Consider the following 14,060-nt stretch of genomic DNA (forward strand, 5'->3'; position numbering starts at 1 on the left):
GTAAAATACCAAGGGAATAAGAAAGGGACTTTGGGACAGAGGAGAGGGCACCCCTGCTCAGGTGCAGAGCGCAAACAGGGCTGGTCTCCAAATGAAAGACGCAGAGCTTAATTTTCCTGGAAGGTGTTTTTCATTCTAGGAAAGCAGCTCAGCCTCGCGCCCCCCTCTCCGCCACCGAAATACCCTTGGCCAGCGCTTTTGCTGACATTGACAGGACGCCTGCCGGTGTCTCTTTCGGCTCCGCCCTCGGCTTACGTCACGCTCCCATTAGCCTTTTGGGAGCCGTAGTGTCTCTTCGGGCGGAGCGGCTGAGCTCGTCCCCTCAGAAAGACTACGACTCCCAGGAGGCAGCGGGAGGGAGGTGTGGGCGAAGGGGGCGGACGCCCGCGGAGTCAGTCGCGGGCATAGCAGTACGAAAAGGCAGCCGAGTCGGCAAATAAAGGCGAGCGAGTGGAGCAAGTGCGCGTGGCCAGCGTTCCGTGAGCAAGGCTACGCTTTTGTCGGGAGGAACCGGCGCGCTGCTTTGCCACCCGCCCAGCCCCTTCCCGCTGGGGGCGCGGAACGAGACGAGGGGGGTCATGCAGGCGGAATCGGGCATCGTGCCGGACTTCGAGGTGGGCGAGGAGTTCCACGAGGAGCCCAAGATCTACTATGAGCTGAAAAGTCAGCCGCTGAAAAACAGGTGCGCGCTCCTTTCCTGCCTACCCCCCCCCAAAAAAAATCCACTGACTTTCCTCAGCCCTCCACAAATGTTGGCTTTTTATTAATTGATTGATTAATTATTTGGTTTTATATGCCGCCCCACTCCCGGAGATCGCTGGGCGGCTCACAACCAAATGAATGCAATGATCTAAATACCCCTTAAAACGTCCTCTAATCGATCGCCTCGTCCGGCAGGCTGGAGCGAGACATCTTTTGCACCTTTTCATAATTGTAAGACCCCCCCCCCCTTTTGAAGGGCATTAAGCGGGTAAATCAAGACCGGAGGGGGTGGGTGCATGGGCTCCTTTTTTGCCAGCCACCCTTCTTTCTGTCTCCCCCCCCCTTCGTCCAGGGGGGCTTTTGCCTCCTTTTCCCTCGCCCGTCCAGCTGCCTCTTTCCCGGGTCGCTCGCCCTCTTTCCTTTCGCTCGGGAATGCCTCCTCCCCTTCGTCGGCCCGCGGTCGTGGAGAGCTGGTCCTCTCTCGGGGACTCGAGATCCCCTCGCTCGATTTCCGATCGCCGTTCGGGAAAGAAGAAAAAATAACTTCCAGCCCGGGGGAGCCGGGTCGGATGGTGGAGGGGGTGGGGAGAGAAACCCTGTCCGTAGCGCAGGTGGCTTTGGCTCTTTGTTTTTATTATTGCTGACTAGAAAATGAAAGAGAAAGAAAGGTAAAAAGAAAGAAAGAAAGAAGCAAGCAAGGAAGGAAAGAAAGAAAAAGAAAGAAAGAATGGAAAGAAAGAAAGAAGGAAGAATGGAAGGAAGGAAAGAAAGCAAGTAAGAAAGAAAGAAAGAAGAATAGAAGGAAGGAAAGAAAGAAAGAAAGAAGAATGGAAGGAAGGAAGGAAAGAAAGAAAGGAAGATAGAAAGAAAGAAAGAAAGAAAGAAAATCCTAACGCAAGTGGTTTGCTTCTCAAGTTCGCGTGGACTTTTGTTGTTGTTTGGCTTTGCACGGTGTGCCGGTAGCGCGCGGGTGGGTTTGTTGTTGGCCTACTGGGTAGAAAGGGGTCTGCCAGTTTGCCCCGGGGGTGGGTGGGAGGGTGTCTGTGGGGTAGCAAGTGTGTATGGTAAAAGAGAGGGATCCCTCAGCTCTCAGCGCACCCCCATTCTTTCCAGGTTCCTCCTGCTTCTCATTCAAAACTACGACACCCTCTGACAGCCGGTGGGTGGGGGTAAGTGGAAAGGGGAGTGGGAGAGAGAGAGAGAGAAAGAGGGAGGGCTGCAGAAGAATCCTGGATGTGTCTATTGGTATTTTCAGGCTATTTGTAACAAAAGACTTTTTTTTAAAAAGGAAAAAAAAGATAGTACAAATATTGAAAGGAAACAGTCCGGGCTATAAAAGCAGCCATTTAGCGAGTGGTTCCTTGTCATAATAGGAGTTTTGTTTAGTGTGTGTTTGGGCGAGGAAGGAGGGGCCAAGAGCTGTGGCTGGTATTATGTAAAGGGTATTGTTGGACCTCTCACCAGAGGCATTATCTGGCCTCTGCTGGGAGTTACAGATTTCCACTGATAGTTGCATGCGTACTAAGCAAGGCAGAGCGGAGAGAGGAAAAACTCTGAGGTCTGGGTCTGCCTTGGACGGGCTGATCACATTTTGTATCACAAGGGTTGCTATACCATTGAACTGTTAGCCCAGTCACTTGTCTGAAGTGATAGAGGATCTCCTGCTTTGAGCAGGGGGCTGGACTAGAAGATCTCCAAGGTCCCTTCCAGCTCTATTCTATTAAGTGTTGTACCTCATGATTCTTGCCAAATGTGTGTACATACATACATGTATATATTGCTCAAAAAAATAAAGGGAACACTCAAAGAACACATCTTAGATCTGAATGAATGAAATATTCTCATTGAATACTTTGTTCTGTACAAAGTTGAATGTGCACAACAGCATGTGAAATTGATTATCGATCATTGTTGCTTCCTAAGTGGACAGTTTGATTTCACAGAAGTTTGATTTACTTGGAGTTATATTGTGTTGTTTAAGTGTTCCCTTTATTTTTTTGAGCAGTGTATATTTATGTACACTGAGAGCATATGCACCAAAGACAAATTCCTTGTGTGTCCAGTCACATTTTTGGCTAATAAAGTTAGCCCAGAGTCTATTCTGACTCTGATTGGTACAATAGTGGGAACCTAGTTATTTTGCACTGGAACGATGCTATAGAGCTTGATGAATGAATAGTTTTCTTGATCCTATGTATCGATTACACCAGTGTTTCCCAACCTTAGGAACTTGAAGATATTTGGACTTCAACTCCCAGAATTCCCCAGCCAGCAAATGCTGGCTGGGGAATTTTCGGAGTTGAAGTCCAGATATCTTCAAGTTGCTAAGGTTGGGAAACACTGGATTACACCATTCAGAAACATTCATATACACTAAATAATTTTTTTTGGACCCCATGTATAGATCCATTAGCATGAAATGACAATGCAAGATACAATAAAGAAGAGTGTGGCTGGATTCATATATTATACTAATTGGTTTAAAAAAAAAATATTATTACAATTTTTATTTTCCCCTTCTACTCATAGGGCACTTAGGATGGCTAATAATATAACACAAAATATTAACAATTTGAAATGTATAAACATAGCTAAAGTTGTTGCTGATATAAATGAAAGGCTCTGGCTGAAGATCCCTCTCTTTCTTCTTAAATGACAGCTGGCTGTCACATAAACTATTCAATTTATAGCTTGCTTTTCTACTCAATTAAATACTCATGTCTCTAAACAATTAAATGCATACATTGAAATTCAGTCTTCGGAGAGGGGCAGCATTCAAATTGAAATAATAATAATAATAATAATAATAATAATAATAATAATAATAATAATAATAATATCAATTAACAACTATCCTAGTGAAGGAAATGAATCTTTGTAAATGCAGAAAGTGGAGGCCAAATTTCTGAAGTGTGTGGCATAGTTAGGAAAGAACTAAGTGAACCAGACGTAACAGACCTCTGCCAATGGCAGCGAGTAAATAAATAGTACAGACCTTCAAAAAGGCTTCTCTTGAAGGCCTAAATGGTCGAACTGGTTCACCATAATGAGGAGGCAGTCCTTCAGATCATCAGCCCTTAAGCTATCTGGATCATTAACGTTCCTTTATTTAACTTCTGTAGGAGATGAGTAGGCTGAGCTAGAAGGCGGGGTTAAACGTGTCATCAGTCTGGAATCATTGCACAGCCACAAGAGATCCAACTCCAGCTTCCCATGAATTCCATTGATTCTTATCTTGTGCCAATTTAACTTTGACAATTAGTTGACCAGGTTCAAGTGTATAGGTAGCAGTCATAAAATCTGAACTTAGTGAGTGTTTCTGGTTCTTTGTGCCTGACAACTTCATATTAATCTATCCATTGCATTTTCTACCAACTGAGATTTCATTTTCAAAGGTAGTCTCATTTAGTTACAGTAACCAAGATATATGGCGATAACCTGAAGATATAGACATAATTTGGTCCAGGTAAGGCAGCAACAGTATACCACTCTCAACTGGTCAAAGTATCACTTGGGCAGCATTTCTACCTACTATTCAGGTAGACGTTGTGAGCCCAAGAGGACCCCCCCATGTTGTGGACCAACTTCTTACACAGTTAATGCTAGCACTATCTTGGAGCCACCGTGTTTCTAAACAAACAGTTGCTTCCTCTTGCTGAGATAAAGTGAGAACTTCCTTCTACTCATCCATATCTTATCTCTGGTTTCACAGCATCTCTTTTTTGATAATGTTTGTGGGAATGATCTTGAGAGTCAGGAGAAAAAGCTGCTTACAACTGTTGTGCAAGAGAAGTATTTTTAGACTTCCAAGACTACCTTTGAGATAGTCCTCGAATACAGATCTACCTGTCTACCTGACTACCTGTCAGGCCGAAGCCATCATGTGGAATTAGAGACTTTGGCCTTTGGGGCCTTGACACTACCTTTATTATAAAGTTATAGGAACAGAATCTTTCAAATCTGAAAGAGCTTCTTCCTTCCTTTACTTTAACTTTTCAAAAAACAAAACAAAATCCAAAAGAGTATTCCTTTAGAGATTATCTCTATACCCCTTCTATTAGTTCATACAACTTTTGCATGATAGGGGCCTAGATACTGGCTCTTTGTCTTATCTACAAGTTCATCCATACAGACCATTAAGAGTCGTCCTAAGGCAGGATGTCAAGCTTGGTGGCCCGTGGACCGCATGTGCCACTCACAGACCACACCCACCCCAGGTCTGTGAAGTTAACATGATACTGCGAGTTTGATACCTGTGGCCTAGGTGGCAACATAAAGTTGAATACCTTCAGTGTATACATATACGCCACTTCATGCCAAACTGGGAGATGACCTCCCAGCAGTGACTTCATACAGATGTCGAAGATGTCTGGGTCCTATTCTTTTTAATATGTTTGTGAGTGACATAGGGGAAGGTTTGGTAGGGAAGGTTTGCCTATTTGCCGATGACTCTAAAGTGTGCAATAGGGTTGATATTCCTGGAGGCGTCTGTAATATGGTAAATGATTTAGCTTTACTAGATAAATGGTCAAAGCAATGGAAACTGCAGTTTAATGTTTCCAAATGTAAAATAATGCACTTGGGGAAAAGGAATCCTCAATCTGAGTATTGTATTGGCAGTTCTGTGTTAGCAAAAACTTCAGAAGAAAAGGATTTAGGGGTAGTGATTTCTGAAAGTCTCAAAATGGGTGAACAGTGCAGTCAGGCAGTAGGGAAAGCAAGTAGGATGCTTGGCTGCATAGCTAGAGGTATAACAAGCAGGAAGAGGGAGATTATGATCCTGCTATATAGAGTGCTGGTGAGACCACATTTGGAATACTGTGTTCAGTTCTGGAGACCTCATCTACAAAAAGATATTGACATAACTGAACGGGTCCAAAGACAGGCTACAAGAATGGTGGAAGGTCTTAAGCATAAAACGTATCAGGAAAGACTTAATGAACTCAATCTGTATAGTCTGGAGGACAGAAGGAAAAGGGGGGACATGATCGAAACATTTAAATATGTTAAAGGGTTAAATAAGGTCCAGGAGGGAAGTGTTTTTAATAGGAAAGTGAACACAAGAATAAGGGGACACAATCTGAAGTTAGTTGGGGGAAAGATCAAAAGCAACATGAGAAAATATTATTTTACTGAAAGAGTAGTAGATCCTTGGAACAAACTTCCAGCAGACGTGGTAGATAAATCCACAGTAACTGAATTTAAACATGCCTGGGATAAACATATATCCATCCTAAGATAAAATACAGAAAATAGTATAAGGGCAGACTATATGGAACATGAGGTCTTTTTCTGCCGTCAGACTTCTATGTTTCTATAAATCGTCAGAGAGTGGTACCACTCGTCTTCTCATTAATATTGACCAGAAGCACCCACGGCAGCAGAATTGTTCTTTCACTTTGCAGTCCCTACGTAGTTGATGGTATCAAAAGCTAATGAGAAATATAATAGGGCCAAGAGGAATGCACCCCCACCTATAAGTTCATAGCTCATGGTTATCTATTAGAATGACCAGCTTTCTTTTCATCCCATGCCCAGGTCTGTTAAGTACTGAACAGCAGCATATGATTCATACATCTCATTAATCAGGATAAATGCCAGGAAATCTTGGAAACAGTCCACCTTGATTACATTAAGATGAGATCTCTGTGAGTAAGTTGGAAGCTTGTATCTAGCTTCCCTAAGTGATGGGCTTAGGCCTTGCTTAAGAAATAAAGATAGTCTGTTGCTCCTTTGGCATGTTTCGAACAGCGTTTTCTTTTCCATGTTCTGAGAATGCCCTAATCAAGTCCTCGCTGTTGAAATTAAAATTGCAAAGAGTACAAATAATCTGCTTCATCCGAAGCTGAGTCTTAATACTGACACTGTGATTTGCGTCTGAGAATTTGTGCATGTTTGATAGTATAAGACATGTAATTCTGCTCTTATTATTCCAACATGTTGCTTCTATTGCAACTTCTGAAATTTTGCCAAGGATTGATTAGATTAGATTAGATTAGATTTATTGGATATATATGCCGCCCCTCTCCGTAGACTCGGGGCGGCTCACAACAATTTATTTATTTATTTATTTATTTATTTATTTATTTATTTATTTATTTATTTATTTATTTATTTATTTATTTATTTATTTATTTATTTATTTATTTATTTATTTATTTATTTATTTATTTATTTATTTATTTATTTATTTATTTATTTATTTATTTATTTATTTATTTATTTATTTATTTATTTATTTATTTATTTATTTATTTATTTATTTATTTATTTATTACTTAGATTTGTATGCCGCCCCTCTCCGAAGACTCGGGGCGGCTCACAACATGTAAAAACAAATCATAAGCAATCAGACAAATTTAAAATATTTAAATATTTAAAAACCCCATATGCTAACAGACACACACACAGACATACCATGCATAAATTAAACGTGCCATGTTCAGTTCCCCCATGCCTGACGGCAAAGGTGGGTTTTAAGGAGTTTACGGAAGGCAGGAAGAGTAGGGGCAGTTCTAATCTCCGGGGGGAGTTGGTTCCAGAGGGCCGGTGCCGCCACAGAGAAGGCTCTTCCCCTGGGGCCCGCCAACCGACATTGTTTAGTTGACGGGACCCGGAGAAGGCCCACTCTTTGGGACCTAATCGGTCGCTGGGATTCGTGCGGCAGGAGGCGGTCTCGGAGATATTCTGGTCCGATGCCATGAAGGGCTTTAAAGGTCATAACCAACACTTTGAATTGTGACCGGAAATTGATCGGCAGCCAATGCAGACTGCGGAGTGATGGTGAAACATGGGCTAGGTAGGCCCATGACTGCTCTCGCAGCTGCATTTTGCACGATCTGAAGTTTCCGAACACTTTTCAAAGGTAGCCCCATGTAGAGAGCATTACAGTAGTCGAACCTCGAGGTGATGAGGGCATGAGTGACTGTGAGCAATGAGTCCCGGTCCAGATAGGGCCGCAACTGGTGCACCAGGCGAACCTGGGAAAACGCCCCCCTCGCCACAGCTGAAAGGTGTTGTTCTAATGTGAGCTGTGGATCGAGGAGGACGCCCAAGTTGCGGACCCTCTCTGAGGGGGTCAATAATTCCCCCCCAGGGTAATGGACGGACAGATGGAATTGTCCTTGGGAGGCAAAACCCACAGCCACTCCGTCTTATCCGGGTTGAGCTTGAGTCTGTTGACACCCATCCAGGCCCCAACAGCCTCCAGGCACCGGCACATCACTTCCACCGCTTCATTGACTGGTAAACAATACATAGTAACAAATCTATTATTTAGCAATCTAAATTACAGTTCTAAGTTAAAAAATCCAAAAGAAACCCCAATATATAAAAAACAAGCACACAGTCGAATCATACACAGAAACTACATGGGAAAGGGGGAGATGTTTCAATTTCCCCATGCCTGACGGCAGAGGTGGGTTTTAAGGAGTTTACGAAAGGCAAGGAGGGTGGGGGCAATCCTAATCTCTGGGGGGAGCTGGTTCCAGAGGGTCAGAGCCACCACAGAGAAGGCTCTTCCCCTGGGTCCCACCAGACGACATTGTTTAGTCGATGGGACCCGGAGAAGGCCCACTCTGTGGGACCTAACCGGTCACTAGGATTCGTGATCCTGAAGAGTAAGTGTAAGCTATCAAGGTGTGGATCAGTAGTGGGTTCCACTTACTTTTGCTATTGGTTCGGGAGCGGGAGCATGCAGGTATGACCCCTCTGCCCATGCGCAGAACAGCTACTATGGTTTTATGTATGGTCTGTTAGGTTGTGTGATTGTTTTTCTTTTCATAATAAGGGTTTTAAATTGTTTTTTAACATTAGATTTGTACATGTTGTATTGTTGTTGTGAGCCGCTCCAAGTCCTCGGAGAGGGGCGGCATACAAATCTAATAAATTATTATTATTATTATTATTTTTAATGATGTCTGGGTGGGTGGAGCTTCCCGCCACTGCTACCGGTTCACCAAACCCGTGCAAACCAATAGCAACCCACCACTGGTATGGATACTTTTTACGAACTCTAATGATTTCAGGAAGAATTGCTTCTACAGCAGGAGTCCTGATTCTACACTTGTTCTTGTTAGTTGCAAAGTCATGTCCGACCCATTCCAACCCTATGGAAAATGTTCCTTCAGCACTTCTTGTCCTCTATCATTCTCCGGAGTCCATTTAAGCTCACACCAACTGCTTCAGTGACTCCATCCAGCCACCTCATTCTCTGTTGTTTCCTTCTTTTATTCTATAGTTAGGGGTTTCATTAAGCCTCATGGTTTTTAGGACAAATTTAAAGAGATTTATTTCTTCAGGTTTTTAATCCTGGCTAATTTTTATTGATCTCCATCTTGTGGAGAAGGTGATGGATTATTACTGATTTATTGTTGCTTTTGTGATTATTTTCCTGCATTTCTCGTTTTAACTTGCTATAATGTGCCCAGAGTTTATTTATTAAATTTATATGCCACCCATCTCGCTATCAAGATAATTCTTACAGCATGATAAAAATGAGAACGTAAAACATTAAAATGATCACTGCTAACATTGAAATTAGCAAAAATTAGCTAATATAGGAACCAGTATATAATGGGGTGGAGATGGGAAGGGTTCATTCATTTATCTATCTATCTATCTATCTATCTATCTATCTATCTATCTATCTATCTATCTATCTATCTATCTATCTATCTATCTATCTATCTATCTATCTATCTATCATCTATCTATCTCTATCTATCTATCTATCTATCTATCTATCTATCTATCTATCTATCTATCTATCTATCTATCTATCTATCTATCTATCTATCTATCTATCTATCTATCTATCTATCTATCTATCTATTGGATTTGTATGCCGCCCCTCTCTGGAGACTCGGGGCGGCTAACAGCAACAATAAAGCAGTGTACAATAGTAGTCTGCTGTTAGAAACAATTAAAAACCCATTAATATAAAAAACCAACCATACATACATACATACATACATACATACATACATACATACATACATACATACCATGCATAGAATTGTAAAGGCCTAGGGGGAAGAGGGTCTCAATTCCCCCATGCCTGACGGCAGAGGTGGGTTTTAAGCAGCTTACGAAAGGCAAGGAGGGTAGGGGCAATTCTAATCTTTGGGGGGAATTGGTTCCAGAGGGCCGGGGCCGCCACAGAGAAGGCTCTTCCCCTGGGTCCCGCCAAGCGACATTCTTTAGTTGACGGGACCTGGAGAAGATCCACTCTGTGGGACCTAACTGGTCGCTGGGATTCGTGCAGCAGAAGGCAGTCCCTGAGATAATCTGGTCCGGTGCCATGAAGGGCTTTATAGGTCATAACCAACACTTTTAATTTAACAGGTTAGAAATGTTAAATGAAACATTTTATATAAATGAAGCAAATGTACTGTATGCTGCCACTATGTCATTTTTAGGTTTAGAAACAGCTGAGGACTGTCACTACACTTTTAGACTTGTTGAGCATTCCCATCCCAAATCACAGTCGCCAACTCCTATCCTTTTTCCTATTTATATAGAAAATTATCTTGTATGCATTTGCTTATTTTGTATGCATCCAACCAACTCATTCTTTAAAACAATGGGCATGTTCTAACTCAAAGTATTCTGTAGATGTTCAAAGCATGGGACCAAAACTTCTGTAAATAGTGCATCAGGGTCCAATCCTACCAGATAACCTAGAAATGCTAAAGATACAGGAAATCCCACGGAAAGAATCAGATACATCTTGAACTCTGAATCTACTGCTTTCTCACTTTCCCAAAAAATGGTATGTTTGAGACTATAATCAGCCATCAGCTATGGGTTACAAATCGCAGTGGCTAGAATCATGTTGCCCACTAAGGTCATAGCAACCAAAACATGACATGGTTCATTACGTGAGTCAGGCATTGTCTCAGTTTACATATCATATTAAGCCATAACGTTGGCGGGCTTAGTACAATGGGATATTTTGTGCTAGATATTTTTTGGGCCTGCTGTCATCGTATCTATGAAAATCTACAATGTTGAGTCAGTTTGAGCAAACACCTACTGAACATTATTTAAAGATACAGGTTTTTCTTCCAAATAATCTCCAATTGCTATTTATATTGGAAACACTGAGGGCAAATATGCCTGCTGAATTGGTTACATATTGGACTTATTGAACATTATCCTGTGGGCACAGAAAAGAAGGAGGAAATAATATCAAAGAAATTAAAGGTATGAAATAAGAAAATTGCAAACCATCCTTTCTTTCACCGCATTCGTATACTACTTCAGGCATTGCCTTTGGTTTTTTAAGTTTCTTACCACTCTATTTCTAAGGATCTCATTTACCCCACAATCTTTTCAATATTTCCCTTCTCTTCATTATTTTGCAATTCACTCTTTCTTAATTCTCTCCTTATAACCAATCCAATTCCGCATTCTTCTTTCATGTTGGTCTTTAAGTTTTGTATTTAAGTCATTAGCCATTTATTCTTTACAGCAGGGCTCTCCAAATGTGGCAACTTTAAGACTTGTGGACTTCAATTCCCAGAGATCTCCAGCCAGTTTGAAGACCTCTGCTTTACAGAATAGGATAACAGAGTTGGAAGGGGCCTTGGAGGTCTTCTAGTCCAACCCTCTGCTCAAGCAGGAAATCATAAACCCCTTCGGACAAATGATTGTCCAGTTTCTTCTTAAAATGCTCCAGTGTTGGAGCATCCACAACTTTTGGAGGCAAGCCCTTACACTGGTTCATTGTTCTCCTTACTTCTAGGTTGGTTCTCTCCATGATTAGCTTCCATCCATTGTGTCTTGTCCTGCTTTCAGGTACTTTGGAGTATACACTGACCCCTTCTTTTTTGTGACAGCTCCTTAGATATTGGAAGATTACTATCATGTCTCTCCTGGTCATTTTCATTAAATTAGACACACCTAATTCCTGCAATAGTTCTTCATATGTTTTAGCCTCCAGTCCCCCAATCATCCTTTTGCTGTTCTCTGCGTAGGGAAAACGTTTTCCTTTATTATTCAAAATTGCTTACCAGAAAGTCCTTATTTAAATATTCCTATTGTGATAGGGGAATGAGTTCATGTATTATTACACTAAAGAAAAATCACTTTTCGTTAATATGGAGTAATTCACCCAGATTTGGGAAGCACTGGTATATGCAGGGGTAGGCAAAGTTGGCTCTTCTATGACCTGTGGTCTTCAACTTCCAGAATTCCTGAGCCAATCATGCTAGCTCAGGAATTCTGGGAGTTGAAGTCCACATAGAAACATAGAAGATTGATGGCAGAAAAAGACCTCTTGGTCCATCTAGTCTGCCCTTATACTATTTTCTGTATTTTATCTTAGGATGGATATATGTTTATCCCAGGCATGTTTAAATTCAGTTACTGTGGATTTACCAACCACATCTGCTGGAAGTTTGTTCCAAGCATCTACTACTCTTTCAGTAAAATAATACTTTCTCACGTTGCTTCTAATCTTTCCCCCAACTAACCTCAGATTGTGCTCCCTTGTTCTTGTGTTCACTTTCCTATGAAAAACACTTCCCTCCTGAACCTTTAACATATTTAAATGTTTCAATCATGTCCACCCTTTCCCTTCTGTCCTCCAGACTATACAGATTGAGTCATTAAGTCTTTCCTGATAAATTTCATGCTTAAGACCTTCCACCATTTTTGTAGCCCGTCTTTGGACTCGTTCAATTTTATCAATATCTTTTTGTAGGTGAGGTCTCCAGAACTGAACACAGTATTCCAAATGTGGTCTCTCCAGCGCTCTATACAACAGGATCACAATCTTCCTCTTCCTGCTTGTTATACCTCTAGCTATGCAGCCAAGCATTCTACTTGCTTTTCCTACCACCTGACCACACTGTTCACCCATTTTGACACTGTCAGAAATCACTACCCCTAAATCCTTCTCTTCTGAAGTTTTTGCTAACCCAGAACTGCCAATACAATACTCAGAGTGAGGATTCCTTTTCCCCAAGTGCATTATTTTACATTTGGTTTGACCACTTATCTAGTAAAGCTAAATCATTTGCCATATTACAGATACCTCTAGGAATATCAAGTCATAGAAGAGCCAACTTTGCCTACCCCTGGTATAGGCTAATAATGATGTTTATTTGAGCCAGGCACAAAGCACAAATCCATATGTAGATTTAAAAATGTTCCCAGTTGTATTAGTTTTACCTTCATCCTTGCTATTTTTTTTAACTTTCTCAGTATAGTATTTCTTTTTTATCATTTTTAATCCCGTGAGCACTAAGAATTATAAATACATCCCTCCAACAGTCCATGTTCAGAAAAGTAGGAATCAGCAGGCAGAAAACAATACTCCCATCATGGAACCACCAAGGAGGAAACTACATCCCCACCATTGCTGGCACTGCACCACTACTACTTATAAATAGGTAGCAATTCCTACACGTATTCACACTGATAATCTTATCTAGCTAGGCAATGAAATGTCTGCAAGTAAACAAGTTCAGAGAGCACCAAGAATTCAGCCCTGAACTGCAGAATATTTTCTTTTAAATTTTAAAGCTTCAGCCAAATTCTTTTGTAGATCTGTTGAAACAACTATTCTAAATCATTGTCTCTGCCTGTCAGTTGTAAATCTATTTCGAAGTCCTTGGTGCTCCCTGCTTGGTTGTTGTTATTGTTGTTGTTTGGCAGAAGTTCCATTAGCTAACTAGGTAATAAGTTCACTGCCCTTTGCCTTGTAGGACTGGAGATGTTGTAAACATCTTTTATACTTTCACTGTTTTACTCTGTTTCTTTCCTTTATTTCACGATACAAAATGCAACTCAGTCCCACATTCACAGTTTCTTATCATCCTTGTATTAACTATGGATAATAAGCAACCCAGTCATACTTTTAATATTTATATCCATTCATTTGTCACACACACAAAAAATGTATTGCCTGTTTGTTTATTTGTCTATCAACCTACTTATGAATAGACATGATTAAAATATTTAGCTACTCACCGAACAGTCATAATCTTAGTAATTATTTGGGCTATGAATATTTGCTTCTCTTTCTCCTTTATCTGTTCATGTTACCTGACCTAATACTAAAAGTCAGTTTTGGCTTTTAGCTATTATTATGATGGTTTTGGCACATTTTGGCTATTATTATGATGGTTTTGGCACATTTTGGCTATTATTATGATGGTTGGTCACATAGTCAGATGTACAGTATACACTGGATTTATCATTTTTGTCCACCTATTGAATTCTTCTGAGATAAACAGAAGTTGTTGTTTGACTCTTTAAAGGTATAGTTAATATATCTTGGTCCAGGTTAAACTGCCTTTTGCAATTGACTGATCATGATTTTGTCAATGCACATGGTATTCTAGTGGTGC

The 14,060-nt window shown here is 41.1% G+C and overlaps 1 protein-coding gene across 4 annotated transcripts in view; it reads left to right on the forward strand.

The window, feature by feature from the left end:
- The first annotated feature begins 388 nt into the window (after positions 1–388).
- Positions 389–14,060, forward strand: part of MITF (melanocyte inducing transcription factor) — a 217,959-nt gene continuing 204,287 nt past the window's right edge. For all 4 annotated transcript variants that reach the window (XM_070738196.1, XM_070738204.1, XM_070738197.1 and 1 more), the window contains exon 1: positions 389–682. In XM_070738196.1, the coding sequence (XP_070594297.1) occupies positions 579–682 (104 nt within the window). In that variant the 5' untranslated portion in view covers positions 389–578. The remainder of the gene's footprint in view (positions 683–14,060) is intronic.

Source organism: Erythrolamprus reginae, chromosome 2, assembly GCF_031021105.1.
Source record: "Erythrolamprus reginae isolate rEryReg1 chromosome 2, rEryReg1.hap1, whole genome shotgun sequence".
Lineage (NCBI taxonomy): Eukaryota > Metazoa > Chordata > Lepidosauria > Squamata > Dipsadidae > Erythrolamprus > Erythrolamprus reginae.